At 32.0% G+C, this 22,431-nt stretch overlaps 1 protein-coding gene across 3 annotated transcripts; it reads right to left on the bottom strand.

Annotated features, from left to right (window-relative positions):
- Window positions 1–1,404: 1,404 nt before the first annotated feature.
- LOC117932183 lies at window positions 1,405–14,659 on the bottom strand. 3 transcript variants are annotated; one of them, XM_034853288.1, is made up of 10 exons: window positions 14,199–14,659; window positions 11,962–12,114; window positions 11,406–11,567; window positions 11,179–11,284; window positions 10,452–10,634; window positions 9,000–9,165; window positions 7,494–7,819; window positions 6,808–6,897; window positions 6,470–6,543; window positions 1,405–1,807 (listed from the first exon to the last, which is right to left on the bottom strand). In XM_034853288.1, exons 2-9 carry the CDS (start codon window positions 11,974–11,976, stop codon window positions 6,476–6,478), a joined length of 1,116 nt encoding a protein of 371 aa, XP_034709179.1. In that variant the 5' UTR covers window positions 11,977–12,114; window positions 14,199–14,659; the 3' UTR covers window positions 1,405–1,807; window positions 6,470–6,475. The 3 variants fall into 3 exon arrangements, with proteins under 3 accessions (XP_034709179.1, XP_034709180.1, XP_034709181.1); XM_034853289.1 differs by lacking the exon at window positions 1,405–1,807 and adding an exon at window positions 6,096–6,212; XM_034853290.1 differs by lacking the exon at window positions 1,405–1,807 and having other exon boundaries at window positions 6,244–6,543; window positions 11,406–11,558; window positions 14,199–14,658.
- Between the last annotated feature and the right edge of the window lie 7,772 nt (window positions 14,660–22,431).

The raw sequence follows: 22,431 nt of genomic DNA, 5'->3' as shown, positions 1-22,431 counted from the left end.
AAAAACACTTTTTAAAATTATTGTCAAACACACTCTAAGCATGTTTGATGGTGATTTTAGAAAATATTTTTAAACTTTTTTACACTTAAAAAAGTTTATTTTTCAAATATTAAAAAAATTAAAAATACTTATAAAATCGTTATCAAATGCACATTAAGCTTATTGTAAAAACAGATAAAAAAACATGGCATCTGATAGTGATTAAAGTATCATATTTTTATATTTATTTTAATAGTATCTTTAAAAAATATTTAATTAATATAAAAACAATTATGATTATTAAAAATCACACATATAACCTTATTTTAACCTATTAATATATAAAAGACGTGAAAAAGAATTAAAAATTTATAAACTTTAAATCTATTTTTGATATTTTTGTTAATTTTTTTGAAATGATGTGTATTGCATTAGCATGAAAACAACAAAACTTTTACATGACCTGTACACATCTGATAAAGAAAGCTTATAAATGGCCTGTACGCATCTAATGAAGAAAATGAACCCAATCTTGCACTAGGGTTCAAAAAAATATCTAGCTGTCTGGTTTTTCATAGGGATACAGCCATCATGGGGCCATGAGGAGGACGCTCATTCGGATAAGGAACAAGTTCGATTTCGAAGTGATTCTTAGAAAGAAAAACGTTTAAAGTGTGTTTGGTAGTTTTTTTTTTTAATAGATGGAATTACTTATTAAATAATTTAAAAAAAATATATATTATAAATGATTTTTCAAAGTTAAATTTGATTTTTTTAATTTTTAAAATTTTATATTTAAAAATTAAATTCAAAAATAAACGTTTCCTAATTGTACCCTAGGATTTGTGTGGATGGTGTGGGCCTATGTCATGTATTTGTGCCACCTCAAGTCCGGGTTTTCTATAAGAATAGTGTATTTTTTTAGAACGCAAAACATAAAAATAATAATAAATTTATAATATTTTTTAATTTTAAATAAAATTTATCTTTTTAAAAGATAAGTTCAGTATAAAAATTAATTCCTCTTCAAAGCATGAATTCAAACTAAAAAAAGTGAACTCAATCTTTAAAAAAAAAAAAAAGAATGATATCACCTTTTGAAAAGATGAGATGAATGTAAAAAGGGAATTCGTCTTTTCAAAAGAGAAATTTAGTTACAAAAAAAATATCGTCACCGGTAGTTTTGTATTTATTTTTTAAATAATTATATTTGAATAATATTTTTAAAAAGAACATTTTTATTATAAAAAAAAATCCCCTCAAATCCCATCCTATGTACCTGAAAGGGATTTTATTTCGTAACAAATTTTTAGTACATTTTTCTTTTTTTTCATTTTTATTTTCTCATGCTCCTTCAAATTAGTACTCAAATATTATGGATTTTGCAGGAGAAATTAAAATAAGAATAACTGTAGACATCTCCACTGTGAAAAGCAAAAGCGTGACAAAATCAGTCATCACCAAATCATATATTGAAAATCTAGATAAACTGGGCTCGAGAGACCTCTTTCTTACTTAATAAATAGTGCATAGATCTGATTAACAATCAGTTGAGAATCGCCATACACTGTAAGAGGATCAATCTTCATCTCCAAAGCTATACCAGCTTTCTACTTTTCTGGTGAAGATTGGACTGGTTGAGCTGCAAAAATTTTCATAAGCTGTGACCCAGGATTCCCCTAGAAGGGCACTCACAGGGCATACCAGGACTCTGGAAGTAGAGCAACTCTTTTGTGGTAAGTCGCTTCGGGATGAACACATTAGAATACAATTTTATGAGGTTCCATGAGGAGAGCATCTGTGGAAGTCAAATGCATGATTCCGCAACCTGTAAACTATTTGGTATTAATCATGACCCCTCTAGCTGGTATGACGATAAACAACCAAGTCGTCACTTTCATCTACATATATATAGTGCAATCGAGCAAGCAGTCTTTTATGTAGTATCATCAATCAAGCCTACCGCTGATTGCACGGCCATTGATTTTTCAGTTTTAAGAAGGCCCTCCAAACTAGAATTCAGGAAAAATCAATCTAAAAAAAAAAATGATCATAAAATAAAAGAAATAAATTTAAAATAACAATAATTTCTTGACTTTAAATCTTCTTTTTTTTTTTTTTTTTTTTTTTTTTGTTCTAACAAATTTTCTGAAAACTAGACATAGCTTAAAGCTTTTTCAATCTTCCCTTACCGGCCTAGGATTGCTATTGAATCCATCAATGTGGTCATAACCAAAATGAAGTGTTGAGGTAATGCAAGCCGATCTAATGAGCCAAATGTCACGGACTGTTTGTTTGGTGTCCTTGACTGTAGCGAAGTGCTCATCAAGACTAATATGTTGATTAGTTTGAGCTGAATGTAATGAGAATTGCTCTAGGGAAAGGACGTGTATGTGATGTTGGAATGCTTCTTCAAAGTTCAGGCAGGCCGACCCAGTTAAGTTTGGGGAGTTTGTCGCTAGTCAAGGACTTGACAATGAAGAGGAGCTTAGTCATCTCCTACACAAATTGGTCGAGAGCTAGAGTCATTCCCCTGATGAGTCCATGGCAGGACGAAACCAATCAGCATAGTGGCATGAAATGCATAGTGTGCAGGTTGAGCCCCTTTGATTATTGCCCATGGGGTCGTCGCATGGGTCATGTCGCTGCATTGGAACTCTAGGCCCGTGACAAGTTGGTATCAGAGCCCGGTTGCGAAGTGGGCATTGTGAAGGAAGCATGTCGGGGTCCACCGTTAAGGACACTAGTGAGCAAACCCGTTGAAGGGAGACAGAGCCTACTGCACAAGGCAGGGGTAGGAAGGATAAGTCTCATGATGTCGTAGCTAACATGGAGACAAAGTTAGTCAAGGTGGAGCTAGTTATGGCAAACACTCAGGAGGGGTTGGACTTAATCAAGCAAGGCATGGAGAAGGGTATAGAGGATCTTAAGGAACATATCCAAGACTTTCGTGAGGGGATGCTAGTCTCTCAAGTTCAACCAATGTCATATGAGGAGTTTGTGTCCTTCCAAGAGAAAGTCTTGAGCATATTTGCTAGCATGGAGTCAAGGATGGAGGCCTTGACCACCCGAATGGAGTCTCGAGACCAAGAGGTTAGGCAAGAGTTGGCCATTTACAAGGTTGTTATCTCGGCGCGGGTCATGGCCACACGGGAGGCATCTAAGGTGGAGGTGCCGAAGCCACAAGAGTTTAGTGGCAAGCAAGATGCCAAGGAGTTGGAAAACTTCTTATGGCATATGGAGTGATACTTCGAGGCTATCGCACTGACTGATGAGGCGAATAAGGTAAGGACTGTGACCCTCTACCTTACTGACACGGCTACTCTATGGTGGCATCGGAGGTTCATTGATATAGAGAAAGACATTTGCACCATAGAGACAGGAAGACTGTAAAAGGGAAATCAAAAGGCAATTCTACCCTAAAGATGTAGCCTACCTAGCTAGGAAAAACATGAGGCGTCTCAAGCACACAAGCTCGATTCGTGACTATGTCAAGGAGTTCTCTTCGCTCATGCTTGAGATTCCTAATATGACTGAGGATGAGTTGCTATTCAACTTCATGGATAACTTGTAAGGGTGGGCCGAGCAAGAATTAAGGCGTCGAAGTGTTCAAGACTTAGCCACTGCTATGGCAGTAGCGGAGTCTTTGATAGATTATAAGGGAGACTCCTCCAAGATTAAGTGTTCAGAGGATAGCCACGTCACAGGTGGGAGAAACAAGGTTTCGAAAGGCCACAATGCTCCTAGAACGAGATCAGGCAAGACGCCTAGCGTCCGAGAAGGAAGGGGTAAGGCGGAAATGAATGAGTTTACGCCTAAAATCAAATGCTTCCTAGACTATGGTCCACATTGAGCACGAGATTGTCCAAAGAGAAAGGCGCTCGATGCCATGATTGAGGAGAAATAATAAGAAGATGAAGCACATATGGGTTCGATGCAGCTACTGGGTGCCCTCCAAGTCAACCCAAAGCCTAGTACGCTTAAGACCTCCTTACTATCAGGGGTGCAAGTAAAGGAGGCAAAAGGGGAGCGAGCTGAGGTAGCCCACCCACACATAAACTAGGTCACCAAGGGAAAGGTGAACTTGATGGGCAAGAGGAAGCAACACTCCAAGCGCCAAAAGTGCAGGTGCCTACATCCATCTGAGGCCTCACGGGAGAAAGAGGTGAAGGATATCCTGGCTGAATGGGTCACCAGGAGTTAAGGGGTCCCTCCTATGATAGAGTATCTAGTTCGATGGAAAGAACTACCTAAGCGGCAAGCAAACTGGGAACGTGTGGATGCCTTGAGAAAGTTTTGGAAACACATTAAGAGGTTTCAAACTGAGGCAACGACGGGGATGTCGACGACATGGGTGGGGGAGAGTGTCACAAGATGCTCCAAATGACCCTCCCCTATGGGCTTATATAGGGGCAAGAAGCTTCTAAAGACCCCTAGAACCATCTACACTTAGCTATAAGGTGGAAGAGTGTGAAAGCTTCTAGAAAATGCTAGAGATGTCCACACATCTCTACACTTGACTAGGAGACCACTGGAAAAGTGTGGGATGTAATAAAATCTTCCAAAGTCAACTTGTACATACCCTTATACATAGACTAGTGTAGGAACTTTTAGATTATTCTTGATTTGCAAGGAATCCTTCAAGGTTCTAGGGACTTCCTAAGGTGCCTATAAATAAGTAAATGTCTCATTTGGCCAAGGCACCACCAAAATCACTTTCTAACCAAGCAAGCGAGCTTCCAAGCAGTTGGAAAGCATCATTTGAAAGTAATAAAGCTTTCTATTCTTCAAGTGTTGTCTACATGTGCATACTAGCTTACAAGTCATGTGCATCTTAGCCTAGCAAGCCAAGCATCCGGAGTACGGTTGACTTAGCAAGATCAAGTGTCTTAACTTGTCTAAGTGTCGCACGAGCTTAGAAAAAGACTAAGTTCGTGACATAAAAGCCATAATCCTCTTATAAATTTAAGGCAAATGGAGTTGCAGCTTTTCACAACCTAGGGGTCCAAATTTGGGCGAGTTGACCCCTAACCTAAAACGAATTGGATATTTGGATGGGCTTAAACAATTGTTTTTTTTACCTAAAACTCAATTTGGATTCAATTGAAAGTTCTATATTAATCCAAATCAAATGTAATGTTTTTATAATATTTATAATCTATATTATCTTATATAATAATATTCATTATTTTTAGTTATAGTATATCATTTTTTAAAAAAGATATTTACAATTATTTTTATTATTTTATTGTTATCACAATTTTTTAAAAAGAAATATTATAAATCAATTTTGAATCATACAACCTAACCAACACAAATTTAACTTGAATTCACCCCAAGATTAGAGAAATGATGTTAGATTAAACCTGTGTTGAGTACCCAAACTCAACCCTAGTTGAGAGAAATAATGTTTGATTGACTTTGTGTCGAGTATGTTAGATTGGGCTTTTGTTGAACACCTTGGATTAGAAGTCAAATTGAATTCGATTGGATTTAGATTGATCATTTATTAATTTGTGTTGGACTCAAAATAACTACCAATGCAACCAATCTAACCAAGTTGCAACCCTATTTCATACCAATGGTTGAGGACTGATCATTAAAAAAATTTATTGTTAAACGTATGTTACATGAAAATGGAGAATAGTTGAAAATAAATTCCCTGATTTTTTTAGAACAAAAATCTATTTAAAAACTAAAAATTCACACCTTATTTTATGAGGTTTTAAATATTTATTAAAAATAACTTTTATATATAATATTTATTTTCCATAAAACTCCACATTTATACAATTATTTTTTAAAACATTGAAACCAATTAAAACATGTTATCGGAAAACACCATATTTTCAAAATAGTCCTCAAAAGCCTATTTTAGAAACAATTGACTTATTCTGTTCTCAAAAAAAAAAAAAACAAACAAACAAACAAAAACAAAAACAAAAAAGATCTTGAGCACTATTTCTGAACTCTTCTGTTATAGTATTTCCACAAGCTTGTATTGTTCTCCTAGTTTGAAGGAAAAGGAAAATGGTGGAAATCAAGAAAGGAGTATATTTAATTCTTATTTAGGCAATCTATGAAGAAGAAGAAAAATGTCACCATAACAAAAAGGGGAAATAAAATGGAAATGATCCAACCAATTTGAAAAAAGGCAAGCATTTGTTTGAACTTTACAATATGCCTGAGATTTTTGAATAATAATGTCTAACATCCACTGTGTAGAGAAGGCACTACGCATAAAAAAATAAAATAAAATAAATATATGAAAAACCAAGATGATGATAAAAATAAGATAACCAGCCTCCCTGTAGACATGATAATAAAAAGACAACTAAATGAATATTCAAATGGTCTAATTTGTCAATGGCTAGAATCCAGAATTGACAGTAATTAGATGATCAATGGTTCAGTTTTCCCGTCTAGATTTTGCTCTTACATGAACCTTACCCTAGTCTAGTTATTCAAACAGAGAAGGGGTAGGCATCACCTTATTCTAGGACTTCTCCTCATCTGATTGGGCATTTGGCGGCCCTGGGACAGAATCGACAAAGAACTCCTCAACTGGAACAAAATAAAGCAATTACCATAATACCACACATCAAGATCGTGAAGAGAAATTAGCATGCACTCTTAGTATGGCCGGAGTCACTCAATGAGGTTCACCAGATTTTATTTTGTAGTCTCAAAATTCCCTTCTTCTTTTTTTTTAAACTCCTCTTGAATTGCTTATAACCATTCCATTTAGATACAAAATCATGTGTCTTCCCAGATGGAGAATTTGCATTGTGAGAAAGAAAATAGGACAGAGATGCAATTTCAAATTACCTATATCCTCTTGCTCCGGAGAATCAAGCAAAATGTCTGAATCAGAACCCAGAAAGGGAGAACCGGGGTAGTTTCCCAAAGCTCCTAGATCTGCAAACGATTTCACCACAAATCATCAAAACATGAGGTTGCTCATAATGGATTACAAAATAATCCATGCAGCAGCAGTGATATACCATATACCTTCTCATACACAGATTAAGTAGAAGTGTTTTTAGGAAAGTTACCCATCAAGTGCTTCTCCAAGAAGCGCTACAAGTAATTTTTAAGCTTTATAAAAGTGCTTTCTGAATTTCTCTAAACGCCTGATTTTTCTTCAGAAAATTTTTTTATACTAAAAGAAAGCCCAATCAAATAGACTCTAGATATTAACTGTTTCTACACATGTAGGATATCAGGATCATAAATCTATCATGCCACACCAGTATCAAAGCTATTTGTTGTCATAATAAAACCATAAGAATGAATTTGCCACCAATGGGAAAGCAAAGTTGGTACTGTGCTACTAAACATTTTTTGAAGGATTCATATAATATATATACATACACAAAATATAATGGACATCTAATCATTTTACACAAGGGTAAAATGATGCAACATTAATAATGAGTAACATAACTTACATTGCACAAGCATGTAACTGAATATCAGATGGTAGTTTCCATTAAGAACAAGCTAAAAATTACCTCCTAAGTTTGATAAATCTGCTGTTAAATCTGAAAGACTGAAATTCCATGGAATTGGAGCCAAAGCTCTGAGGGAATCTCTAGAATTCCCAGGCCCACCATCTGGAGGAAGCTGCAATCCTACTGAACTGGCCACATCAGATGTAAATGCTGTCTCAAGTGCTGATGCCTCTACTCCCATTCCTGATATATCTGATGCAGTGAAGGGGAAATGGCCACTTGATGCAACTGAAGTAGGACTAACAGGCATCTCTGACATGGATGACATGGCACTGCTAGGTGGAATAACAGGTGCTACATCTGCTGTGCTGGTGTTCCTCACCATACTTCAAAAACGAAAAAAACAATGCCATTAGCAGAACTTCAAGGAAGCAAAACATAAAACATGTTAAGAAAAACCAGGATTACTTTTCCATTAGCAACATTTTGAACATGGACTAGCCAATGTCCCCATAGGATGCAGTTTATAAAGAAGATAACATTTAACAAACGATAACATGGAAAGTTTTTTTTTTTTTTTTTTTTTATTGTACAACATCACAATTTTCTAATTTCTAATGGAAAACCATCATATCAGATTATCTTTTCCATAAGCTGCATGCTTCTTGTTTAATACCAAGGAACATGAGTCACACCTGGAAAGGGAGTCTTAAACAGTCTGATTTATGCATCCCATGTTTACATAATTATTTCAGTGTCCAGCTGACTTTATTCATTACTTAGAAAGACTAATTTATCCATTGAGCTATTGTTGACTGCTACAACTTTGACATACAAATGAGCACTACCCTTTGCATAGGCATTTACAAGCACAAAAGGAAACATGGTTGTTTAGCAGTATTAATGCAGTTGTTAATTGAATGCAGTCACATGCTAGTCACATGCTAGAGTACAAAGATATCTGTATATCAAGAGAGTTGGTAGACTACCAAGCCTTTCCTCTTTCAATCCCCAATTCTCAAGATCCAAAGGGTAACCCCAAGTAAACTCTATCTTTTGTTGCATCCCATTATTATTTGAGTTTTTGTGAGTTCTCTATTTCTGTATTTCATGCATGGAATTGGTGGAACTGGGAAGATTTAGGATCATCCTTGACTTCTAAGTTATGAAGTTTTTAAATAAATAAGGAATCTCTCTCTCATCCCTCTAAATAAGTAGGAATCATATGGTTAATGTGTAAATTTTTTTAATTGACTCTGAATTTGCCACTTTTATCGTCCATAAATAGATCAATAGAAATACATAATCAAAATAGACGTCAGCTGAAAAATATAAATGGAAAGGGGAAGGGAAAGCCTTCATGATTTTGGGGTAAAATATTGTTCATTAAGTGGGTACTCAGAGCATAAGGTGAAGGATGGGTTTATTTCTGCTGCATATTTGTTTTCATCCAACACAACTTGTCTCTCTATGCACCACTAGTTATCTTATAACACAGAATGGTTAGGGCAAAAAACTGGAGCACTTATTAACATACCCTAAGGTCAAGATAGAAAATTTTCTTACTCGTTCCCGGAATTCATCCGCATAGGGTGGAAATTGCCTGGTGCAGGGACTCCATTTACAACATGACAGCTGGATATTCCACAACCCATGGAATCAATATGAGGTTGACCAGGAGCCGGGATAGGAGGTTGTTGAAGTACAGGATATCCCATTGGTAAGTTGTTAACTGCACCGAAAACAAGCAGTCTTAAATAATAATGATAAAAATCATAAAATGATACCAAAATGCCTAATAACCATATTAAATTGGTGATCATCACCAAGAGAGTTCAGCAATACAAAAATTTCATAGATAAGAAACTTATGACAATATGATCAAAGAGCAATGCGTCCATAGTCAAGGAGAGGTTTTATTGATATTCCATAGGCTTAAGGATACACAATTCAATTAAACAAAAAGTAACATCGAACATGAGGTTAACTTATCAAACAGTATAAAGGACTAATACTACAAATTTTCCTCAAAACAAGTTGTCAAAATAACTGCAAACCAAAGATATTTTGCATGCAGGAAAACAAGTGCAAACTTTTAGAACTGGTATCAAGGAGTTTGAGTAATGAAACCATATTGGAATTGAAGGCAACATGTGCAAACTTTTAGGACCAATATGGCTGAGTTGAGTATCAACACCATATTTGAAAATCACCACCAGCTGGCCTGCATAAGTGCATGACACACTTTAAATGGTCCCGAATGAGATTGAATTTCGTAATCACTGATCTATAAATCAAGATTACCTTGTCTAGTCCATAAATTTGCATAACTAATAAGCACTCTATCTCATGAGACATGAAAGCATCCTGCCTACCCTCCCTTGCATGACTAATGAGCACCATATCTCATGAGACATGAAGGCATCCTCCCTACCATCTCTCACAAACTGGAAAAAAATATTAGCATGCAAATGACAACAATTTATAAGAGCATCCAACTGTATTAGAATGTTTTTTACTTCTTTAACTTGGTTAGAATTTTGGAAGAGAGGTTACTGTTGAACCTCCAAAACCCCACAAAGAGATACTAAAAGGGAATATGAAGTTCTGTTATCATTTCTGTTCATCTGGTAAAAATTTTCGTACATGTTAAAAAGAAATTTAGTTCATGGTTTTCTTTTCTTTTGTAGGAAAATAGATAATATATTAAGAGAACAGCACCTAACAATAAGAGGTGCACCCAATGTACACTGGTGGTATACAAAGAGCTCAAAAATTACAAAAAACATCTGATCAAGATAGCCCACAAGAAGACCTATCTATTCACATTTTAAGGCTATCTAAAAAATCAAGATTTTCAAAGTAATTTTCAAATTAAAGTCAACATAGCAATTAGTGTTTTTTTATGATGCTATGGATCATGAAAATAGTTTATATAACAGTGCTCACACAAGCATTGAAATAGTGTAGGTAATTTGAGCTTTTGCATGACTATAAAATTGTAAAGTCAATACTTACCAGGCATGGGATGGATTCCATTCTGTATGGGCGCCAAAGGAACTTTTGGAGACACATGATAATTCGTGAGATGAGCCTGATGCTCAAGCAAATGATTAAACAAAATGATTTGTTTCTTCAATTTTAATCTAATGTAATAGGCCCTGAAAAAATCAGCATTTTCTTCTTCCAACTTCTGCCATACTGAGTTAACAAAGAAAGAAGAGGACATCAGAAAACAATGCTTGCTTGGAAGCATTAGACAAACAAATATCGTATTTATTAGGCAGCTAAGCTTTTCAAAAGACAAGTTTATCCTTTATAAGAAAACAAAGGATAAACTTCTTATCACGTCAAATTTAGTTTTCCATCACATCAAAGAAGACATCAGACAATATCTATATTTTTTATCACATCAAATTTAGTTTCCACTTTATTGACTCTTGGGTCAATTTCATCCAAACACTCTAATAATGGGAAACCAGCCACTAGTTACAAGGCTCCAATAAGATTAGAAGAGTCCTATCACAGTCAGATGCAATGCAACTCCACCCAGTTGGAAAAGTGCTCGTCTTCCTAAGCAAGAGTGAGGAAGAAAGATCGACGAACCATTAATTTAATAACAAACAGAACTTCTTACATGAGCATAGATTTAAAAGAAATGGACGTTATAGTTAACAAATTAACATGATAAAATATGTGGATGTTAATGATTTTGGACTTTATGGAAAGGCCTGCCAATGCCTACCCAAAGTTGTAAATCCAGGATCTATCCTTGCACGACTCAAGAGGGTCTTCACCACTTCATCCCTGTTCATGTACAACTGTAGGCACCGTTCTATCAAATTCTGGACCTGGAGGAAAGTTTTTGCAAAAATTATTAAGCCCGACATAAGAAACAGATTTGTTGAGCTCCCTTATGGAGATCAACACAAAAAAAAAAAATCCATTAGTAGAAAGCAAATAATGTCTTACAAGTTCAATATCTTCACGCGAAACTTTCCTGTTATCATTGCTTGAAATGCATATTGAACCTGAGTCTGCCACAGGAGCCTCTGCTGTGTTGTTCTGGTGGTCACTTTGGGACTCATGTGAAACTTGGGTTGAGGACTGTATTTCCTGTGCACTCTGTGAATCCTATGGAAGGTTTCTTAGTGTTGGTCAAGAACACAAATGCAGATCAACAAACCATTTTAAGAAAAGGTTTTAAAAAATTATGCAAATAATTGCACCATGACTGGGATCAACAAGCAAATCTTAGGAGGGTTTTTTTTTCCCTTTTTTAACCAAGGGGTCACAAATGCTAATCTTCCTAATCACATCATGTGTGTATATGAATATTATAGCCTGATGACATTCCTAAAAATGTTGAGGTCTGAGGATCATGTTCCAACTCAACTAAGTTGTTTTAAGTCCATTCATCAAGGGATAGCATCTAGACTAAATGAGTAACTGACTCCTTAAAACTCAATCATGTGAGAAATAAAAATGCAAAATTTGTACTAAAGACTGGAAAATATCAATGCAGAACCTGTAAGGTCTTCATTACATCTGAATGCAAGTTGAACTCATCTCTCTGTTTAGCTCAGGTATCTCCCAGCTGCAGCTAAGGTTGTCTGATTCACTAAGTTCAAAAGTTTGCATCTAAATCTCTAATACTTCATAAAGTTGAGACAGTTTTCGCCTGGAAATAAATGAATTATGAATATATATATAGCACCATCAGGGGAGAAGCACATGGAAAAGCAAAATATGCAAGTATAAAATTATAAATAGCAAATCACAGTAAAAATCAATCATAAAATTGAAACACAGAAGAACAAAATACTTGTAAGACTAAAATAAAAGTCAACTTTAAAAACCATGCATTTAATTAGAAACTTTTGCAGGACTGAAGGAAATCAATATTATTTGTTTTGCTAATCCTCACCTGAATTCTCTTTGTGAAAAACCAAGTGAAAATTATAAGCAATTAAAAGCCTTTTCCATTTACCTACAACTTGTAGCATGAAATGCATATTTCCTTCATCTATTACAAAAATGCTTCAAAAGTACATAGATGGGTAGATAGGGAGAGAGAGAGAGAGAGAGAGCATTTTAACATGAAAGGCAATAAAAGATAGCAAAATGTGGGAAGGTGATATGCAAGAGAAAGGGTTATCCTGTGATTGACACATATGAGTGTGAGGTCATTCATGTTGGGTAGCTCATCCAATGAAATGTTTTTCACCCAATAAGACCAAGTAACAAGGCTCACTCATGTCGGATAAAAGTCAATTATCAAAACCATTATTATCACTATTCATCTCCTTCATCACAAATAACACTACTATTTCAAGGTGAAGAATCAATTATTTGCACAAAATCCAAGTTGCATAACAATATTTGATGATAATAATTAAATGGAAATCATGCCTAATCTTTCATAAACTCGATACTAAAAAAATTGAGAAATATAATAAAAGAACATAATGCCCCACCCCAATTTAATGCACCATTGGCATCATAAAAGTTATAAAAGGTAATGAAAAAGATGAGGAAAACATTCAGGCTTATGAAAGGAATATTTCATAGCTTTTTAAGTAACAAATCAAGTTTAGAAATTTTGACAAATTCACACACTAATAAGCCTCAGGCTTATGAAAGGAATATTTCATAGCTTTTTTAAGTAACAAATCAACTTTAGAAATTTTAACAAATTCAGACACTAATAAACCAGACGATTAAAATATCTACTGATTAAAACATTCAGGCTTATGAAAGGAATATTTCATGGCTTTTTAAGTAAAAAATCGAATTTAGAAATTTTAACAAATTTAGACACTAATAAACCAAACGAATAAAATACCCAATCAATCACTCTCACATGCTACATAAAAATCACCAATTCACTTTTATAATGAATAAAACATTCAAGCTTATGAAAGGAATATTTCATAGCCTTTTAAGTAACAAATCAAATTTAGAAATTTTAACAAATTCAGACACTAATAAACCAAACGATTAATATACCCAATCAATCATTCTTGCATGCTACACAAAAAATCACCAATTCAACACACCCTATGCTTCATCAACATTGAAAGACAATAATTTAACAAATAAACTGTTGCAAATATATTAAATAATTAGCATTCCAATATCCCAATTAACAAGCACCGTCTCAAGATAATATCTCGCACTAGTTTTAAATATTAGCCAAACATGAACAAATTATAATATAATTAAAATATATTTCCTAATAGAAAAGGGCGTGATGAGATATACCGACTGAAGAGCCTACCTAACTTTTTGCTGCCTGAGAAGAGTAAGGAAGATAAAATATAATATCATATAAAACTCTGTGCTATTTTCGTCACAAATTTTTGAAAATTTGTCTCAACTAACGCAACCATTTCTACTGGCGTCGGTTGAGTGGAAGGTGTTGCTTTCTTTGTTCACAAATTAAGAACGTCTAGGATTCAAATAATTAACTTCTCGGTTGATTGGGTGCTAAGAAATCGGATAAAAAAGAAAGAAAAATAAATAAATTAGTTTTTACGCTGTTTTGCATTTCAAAATTGAAAACTAAATAATTGACTCCACTCAGCTAAATAGTCGCTCAAGGCTCAGATAGTCAAGGTTTTTGCTTGCACGTCTCTCGGAAAAACAAAACTGGCTTCCAAACTCCAAATCTTTAATTCCTTTCATTTTCTTCCGTTTTCTCAGCAAACAAACGGCGGGTAAAATTAAAACACCAAGCGAAAACAAGAATTAACAATAATTTACCTTTCACCGTGCTTCCGAAAATCTCCAAAAACACGCTTCGTTTCGAGGGATTCCAAAACCCTAGCCCTTCAGAGCTTCGGATTCAAAAATAAATAATAACAACAAATGCACAACATGTTCCGAGAATCTAGAAAAGAACACAAATTCGAGGCTCAAAACATCGACAACAGCTACAAATCAAGGAACCGCAAATGAGCATGAAAGCTATATGTATAGCATTGAGGTTTCTGCGATATTTTGCGAGAAATCTGAAGATTCATACATAAAACCAAAGAGGAAAAAAACAGAGATTTCGATTCGGAAGCGTTAGAGTTGAGATCAGAAACGAAAATTTGGATGAATCGAGCGAAATTTGAGTGAAATGGTTGAAAAATTTTCTCTATGCGTTGTGAGATTTGGTGTTACAAAGTGGAGAGAAGCTGAAGAGAAACTGAGAGATAAAAATCTCACCAAACAGACGCCTTCTTTGTTTTTTGCCTTTATACTTTTTATTTTCTCGGAATATGAAAATGAAGGAAAATGAGGTGGTTAAGGACATGTTTGGGTCGTGTGTCCGGAGAATGATTTTTCTAAATTGACAAAGGGCCTACTTTGCCAGCTTTTTTATTGCTTAAATGCCCTTTTGCACTAAAGTTTGGTTTCTATCAAAGTAAAATTTATAATTGTATTGAAAATAACATATTTATACGAGACCATTTTCAGATAAAAAAAAATTATAATTAAAAATGTAAAAGTATTTTTTATAATATTTTTGGAAATTTTCAAATCGTATTTCACATGATTTTGATATTTTGTGGGAATGCATATACTTGTTTTTTAAGATTTTTCTAGATATACATCCTTGTGATTAAACCATTTTTATTTTGGAAATAAAATAAGTTAGCATTTTTAATATAAATTTAAATATAAAAAAATTTTAAATAAATTTTTAAATTTTTAAAATTAATTTTAAAATATTTATTTTAAAAAATACTTCAAAACATTAAGAATACGTTTGGTAATAATTTTAAAAAATGTTTCAAATTTTTATAATATTTAAATGATAAAAATTTTCAAAAAATAAAAATGAAGCGTTTCTTAAAATCATTTAGAAAAGGAAAAAGTCGAATTTGAAATAAGAAAATAGAATGAGTTTTCGGTTCCAAACAAGGCCTTGATTATTGAATCGCATAAAATGGGACAAAAGCGGGGATAACGCCAGAACGTTCTTTTACTGTTTCCAATCCGGTTCGGGTAGCATTAGCCAATAATTTCCCAAAATTACGTGGAAATAGCAAAAAAGTAATGGGCAATACTTTAGACACGGCTCAATCGGCTTGCGGCTCTAGCCTTTCAAGCCGACTTTATTAGTCACAAGACTTTTGTCTTGTACTTTAAATCCAATTCACCACCGTCACCTTTTTAAAAAACAAATATTTAATTCACTATTATTAAATTCACTTTTTCTTCAAAATAATCAATGACTTATAAGATTATAATATTTATTATTTATAGTGTTTAATTTACCATTATTAAATTCACATTTTCCTGGAAATAATCAAAGAAAAGACAAATATTTATAAGATTATAATATTTATTATGTATAACATTTGGGATATTTTTTTCGCACATTATAATATATCCTAATAGTTTTTGCTCAAATCTATAGATTTTTTTAGTGAAGCTAGTACCCACAAAATGCAAAAGGGGAAATGTAAGGACAAATAAATAAAAAGAAATTGTATAATAAAAATAATTTTAAATTTAATAAATTATTTTTATATTATTTCATCCCTCGTGATAAAGATGAGTAATTTTATCACATTTGAGATTTTGTTAACTATTTTCTTTATCTCTCCTATTTGTTAAGAGTGTGTTTCACAATGATTTTAAAAAGTATTTTTAGTCTTTTTAATATTTGAAAATTTTTATCTTTCAAGTATTAAAAACATTATAAATATTTTTTAAAATTATTGTCAAATATACTCTAAGTTTACTCAAGTTACAAATTATTTGATAGAATTTTAAATTAATACTAATTATATACATATATATATATATATATATAGCTTAAGATACATGAGTGAAATCATCCCTACTTATTTTATATAAAATTAATAAAATATATAAATTATGTTTTATATATTATTGAGATGAAGGATTTATTTGGTAATTATATTCAAAAATAAATTTTGATAATAATTATCGAAAATTTTTCTTTAATGTGTTGTAGAATAAAAGTTTATTTAAAAACTTATAATATTTTTAGCATGTTTTTAATATTTTAAAAATTATTTGCATGTTTTATTTTTAATCATTTACATGTTTACATAATTATTTTTTAAAATAATCTTTAAAAAAATGAAAATAACATAAAACAACTTAAAATGTTATGTGAAAGCACTTGATTTTTTTGTTCTTAACAAAAAATAGAAAATAGTTTCGATTATTAAACTTGTTTTTATGATTTTAAATTAAAAATAGTTGTCAAATGTATCATAAATAGCTCGAAAAAATAAATTAATTTTTTAATAAAATATAGTCGTTTTATGTGCTTATAGGAAACCCAAAGAATATTAAGAAAAAAAAAATAAAAAATGATTTTTTTTCATGTTTATCCATACGTCAAGCCTACCAAGAACGTATTAAAAAACGTATAAAAAATGCTAAAAAATATTTTTTTATTTTTTTATGTTTGGTTTTATAATAAAAATAAAGTATATAATTAGTAGGGTATTATTCTATGAAAATTTTATACTTTAGATAATCTTCAAATTTAATTTCATAAGATATATATATATATATATATATATATGACGTGTCAGTAAATCTATTTAACAATCTAACTAAAATCCTATATTCAAAACTCGAATAATTTTCATATTTTTTTAATAATTCTTTGGGATTCCGTAACCACCATCTCATGCTTTTCCACTTAGGATTTAGGATTAATATCCTATAATTTAACCGTGGTAGAAAGAGGTTGTGGCCACGGCGGCGCCACCATCATCAGCACCTTTTTAAAGCATTTAGAATAAAAAAAGAGAATAAAAGAGTTTTTAATTACGGGATCTGAACAAAATGACAAATAATGAATTTGATGCAATCCAAGTTGGCCATTGTTTTATTCACATTCCACACTTGCATCTACCCAAATGATTTAATATTTCTAACTTTATTCTTAAATTGTTTGATTTATTAACTTTATTGTAAATTATGATTTTGAGTAGTGGGGAGAAAATAATTCAAGATTGTAAGTCACCACTTGGGAATATTTTTTTAAAACAATTCTCAAATGATAATTTTTGAACAAATTTCTATTTAAAAAATCAAATATAAAAAATAATATTTTGGGTTTTATTTTTATAAATATTCTATACATTTTCAATTGTTGTTAATATAATTCTAAAAAATAATTAAAATTTGATCCTAAAAATGATGGATACAAATTAGATTGTTTATTTTTTTTGTCAAAAGTCTATGAAACCTATTTTATGAATTTAAAAATAATTTTATATTCTAAAGAATCAAAAATTATTTTTAAAAGTAGTTTTGGAGAGGAGCAAGGGGTTGTTTGGGGTGGCATTACACTTTTGTGTTAGCAAAAGAGAAATAGAGACAAGTTGTTTTTGGTGCTGAGTGATTGAATTTTTTATTTGGAATCATATTTTAAAAGGGTCTTTATTAAATATAAGAATAATTTTAATATATTAAAAGATCGTAATTAAATAAAAATACTGTTTGACAACCATTTTCAAAATTATTTTTTTTTTTCCATAACAAAAAATAAAGGAATTTTTTTTAACAATTCGTATTCAATTGTATATTCAAATATTTATTGTTCACTTTAAACTAGTGTCACAACTTTAAAATATATATATTAGATTAAGAAATACTTATACTTATATAGTGTTTATAAACTTTTTTTTATTTGAATATCACAAAATATTTTAAAATAATATTTTTTTTAGTTATTTTTGAATGTTTTCACTAATTTGTCTGATTGTTAGATATGCAAATCATTTTTAAAACATATTTTTAAATATTAAAAATATGTTAAAAATATTTTAGGTTTCTAAATAAACTTTTATTTTCTAAAACATCATAAATTAGTTTTCAAAAATTATTATTAAAAACAATTGACAATGAGGGGTTTGACACTTTTGGCAACACTCTATATTTTTCGCTACATTTGAAACAAAATATAAAATTATTTTAATTATTAAATAGGTTCAATTATTTTAATATGTAACACAAGCGCAATCTTTCAAATATTTTATATTTCCAATATAAACTCAAATAAAGTAATTATCCATATTAATCATTTTCTTAAATATAAAAGATCCCCCTACATGAAATAAATTACGTAGGAATTTCATAGTGGATTGTTGATGCCTTTGTTTGGCCAAGAATATTGGATACTATTCCAAGTAACAAATTATACGTCACATATATATATATATATACTTTAATTATATTTTTATGAAGGATGATAATAAGGTAGATTTAGGACGGTTACCCAATCCAAATCCCGCACAAGAAAAAAACATTTAAATAATTGTAGTGATTATGAGAATATTCCACACTATTTTTCTTTTAAGGGTTTTTTAACTTTTAAAAGTTTTAATTATATTAACATATTTATCTTTATAAGTCACAATTATAATAAATAAGGCTAAGTAACAATTAAGATTACGAAGTACTAAAGGAAATCATGATAGTAATTAAAATAAACGAGGATAAAAAGTTAAAATATAAATATGAATTATTTTTAACTTATTATATTATTGAATTATTTTATCAAATATATATTAATTTATCTAATGATTTAAATTAAATTATTAAATCATTTTAAGTTATTAATTTGATTTATCACATGCCTGCTTACTTTTACGTCAGTTGATTTGTATCTCAAACCCGTTTTATCGATGAGAGTGTAGAATACGGCAAGTATTAAAAGAAAACCCACGGATTGGATCCTAATTTCTACTTTTAGGCGTCGTCAAATGACATTGGAGGAAGACATTGATAGTTTGATACCATCCCAAAGAATATTACGATACTGGGTACCAAAGATCAAGGGTGAAAAACTTTGGATGCCATACATTACAAAGTTTAGGGCCCACCTTGGAAATCTAAAATGCCTGTCTAGCAGATCCTTGATTGTGAAATGTTATGGATTCTACTGTAGAAATATTGGGAGGACCACACCCCCACAACTAGTGGAGGTCTCTCTCCGCAATTGGGGTTGGAATGACTTTGGAGGTGTTTGGAAAGTGAGAAAAAAAGGAAAGTTATTCTTATACACCGGATGACCCATTTTGATTATTCAAATATTTTCTCCTTCTAGCATATAATTTATTTAATTTGAATATAAGTATACGAAGGAAATCATTTCAGTTTTTTATTATTATTATTATTATTTTATAAAATAGCAATTATTTTATTTAGAAATTATTTAATTTTGGATCCAAAGTCTAAAGAAATGGGTGGATTTCTTGTGAAAATTGGAAAGCTGGCTGGTGAGCCATCACGAGCCAAGAGGCAAACACGCACGTGACACTAATTCAACCCACGTGGTCTTGGATTTATAAAATAAATAAATAAGAAGTAACACCAACCAATCATAGTAAGCCACGTGTGAGACGTTCATTTGTCACACCAACCAATGAGAGCACATCACATCTTGGATGAACGACAAGTCACAATCGGAGGTTGGGGCCACGTGGCAGTCGATAAGCGGCGAATCGTGGAGTAAAAATTAGCCGTTAATTAATCAAAAAATGCCAATGATACTGAAAAGGAACGACTTCCAAAATTCCAAGCCCTAAGTTTGTCTTCACCCTGTGACCCTTTCATGGTCCGATTAACCCGGGTGTACCGTGTGTCTCCTAAATATTTATTATATTGTGGGTGTTTTAGAAAATGTTTTTTTGGTGTGTTTGAAAGCTTCTTTTTTTGTTTTTTGCTTTTAGAAAATGTTTTTAAAATTGTTTTTTTAATAAGGCTTCTCTTTTACGACTTCATCAAGAAAAGCTTTCGGTTTTGAAGCGGACCATAAACTTATAATATTTTGAATTGATTTTTTCTTGGAAAAATTTTTATATATCATAAATTTAGTATAGTTAATAAAAATTAATTTTTTTTCACGGTAATCTATTTGGTCAGAATGAATATTAGTAAATATGATCCTATAAGTAGCAAATGATAAAATAAAATAAATAAAATTCTTTTGATTTATTAGGTGAAAAAATGATATGAAATTGTGTTGGAAATTAAAAAATAATGACATGGAAATTTAAATTCATAAAAAATAGGGTTTGTTTGGTAAGGTTTTAAAAGTAATTCTTAAGAAATAAATTTAAAAACAATCTTTAATTATTTTTTTAAAAATAGAATTTTATTTGAAGTTTAAATATGAAAAATAATTTTTTTAGGCTTACATCCATAAAAGGTAGTATGTGCACTATAAAAAGAAATATTTAAAGTATTTTTATTTTTATTTTTTCCTTTTTTACTCACGATACTATAAAAAATCAATTGAAATTCAAATTATTTTTTAAAACATTTATCCTAAAAAAAAAATTATTTTCTATTAAAAGTTTGTGAAACATTTTTTTAAACTAAAAAATTGCTTTTAAAAATGCTCTAATTATTTAAATTTTATAAAAGTCTTAAAACTTATTTAATAATAATTTTAAAAAATATTTTTAATATTTCTAATATTTACAAATTTTTATTATTAAAGAGTTAAAAAAATTAAAAACACTTTTTAAAATTACTGTCAAACACACTCATAATAAAATAAGTAAATATATAACCATTTAATTATAAACTAAAGACAAAAATATATTGGAGTCGACTATTTCATTTTTAAATTAATTAAAAAAGGAAAATTCAATTTTTGAAAATGAAAGGACTCAAAATATCACAACCTTTTATGCAAAACAGGGTCCGCCAAATGAACGGTTCAGATTGATCCAACACCAAATTCATCACCAATGATCGACCTCCTCTGGTCAATTCATGGTCTTATGGTTTCCCCAAGCCCTCCAAAAGCTCATTTAAGGCTACCTTTTGTTGGTCCCCAAAGAGCAAAATCCACTGTGGCCCCCACCACAATAATTCCCTACTCGATCGACGTGGCAGTCGAACATTGGCCAAAACGAAAAAAGTCAAAAAGGTCAAAAGGGCAAAACAACTCCTCCAATGGAATGCCGCCACGTCACGAGGGTTAGCATGGACTTGGACGTAGAGTATTGTGCAGGCAGTGCAGCCCATTGGATTAAACGTCTAAATCCAACTCCTTAGTATGGAACAAAATTCAAAACAAGTTACTTTGATGAACTGGTCTGCACCTTTGGGAGGGGCCAAGGTGTAGGCCAAAGCCATAAGGGGGAATTATTGGAAGGACCACATGGCATCATATCATCTTCTTCACCTCTCCTCTTCATCTATTTGTCCATACTCCCAAGACTTAATCTCTGTGAGCCACTCGACCCTTGTGTCCACCATTGGACACGCATGTAGGGTAGTCGCCACCTTCAAATCTTAGACTGATTCGTTGGGATGATGTGACTATGTCACTCCGCAACTTCTATTACCATTTTGGTCGGTGTTTAGTTAAATGGCTAGGCCACTTTCGATTAGTCACATTGTTAGGGCCCAAAGTCTTGGTCATGGGTCTCATGTTCTCGACCTCTAAGTTCGAGTTGTTGGGTTGACTTGTGTCGTGTGGGTCGATCTTAAAGTTTGATATAATTTTCGGGTTTTTAAAGATAGTGTCATAAAGAGACTCTATTTGTTTGTTGATTGAAAATAGGTTTTTTTTTTTAAAAAATAAAAATAAATTAATGAGTAATAATTGAAAATATGAAAAATATTTTGAGAACTTTTATATTTCAGTTCATGAAGAATATGTTGAAAAAATCGCTTTGCTTTTAAAAACTATTCCTAAAAAGCTGATTTTTGAAAATGGTGTCAAACCTTTGATTCCGTGCTAAAAAATATGGATGCACCCGAGGCATGGAACGGTTGTTCTCATTGGAGTGGGCTTTTTTGGGCCAAGGTAGGTCAGGCCCAAAACACATGTTACCAAGCTTAGACACAATTTCCAGCCCAATTATTTAACTGAACAGGACCTACCGATTGTCAATGGACTATGGGGGCCAGCAATCATGGCCCCAGTGCGTAGCCCATGGAGATTTGTTTCTCAGGCAGAATCAATTGGGTCAGATTCGAATTAGCAGCCTAG

The sequence above is a fragment of the Vitis riparia genome, chromosome 15 (genome assembly GCF_004353265.1).
Source record: "Vitis riparia cultivar Riparia Gloire de Montpellier isolate 1030 chromosome 15, EGFV_Vit.rip_1.0, whole genome shotgun sequence".
NCBI lineage: Eukaryota > Viridiplantae > Streptophyta > Magnoliopsida > Vitales > Vitaceae > Vitis > Vitis riparia.
The sequence above is the reverse complement of the archived record's forward strand: the minus strand, read 5'-3'. Positions and strand labels throughout refer to the sequence as shown.

Bases quoted from the DNA above. Each gene is read 5' to 3' on its own strand.
- LOC117932183 (XM_034853288.1), bottom strand. The intron at 10,635-11,178 runs GTAGGCATTGGC...TTGTTAACTCAG, and splicing joins TCCTGGATTTACAACTTTGG to TATGGCAGAAGTTGGAAGAA. The intron at 6,544-6,807 runs GTAATTTGAAAT...ATTTTGTTCCAG, and splicing joins TCCGGAGCAAGAGGATATAG to TTGAGGAGTTCTTTGTCGAT.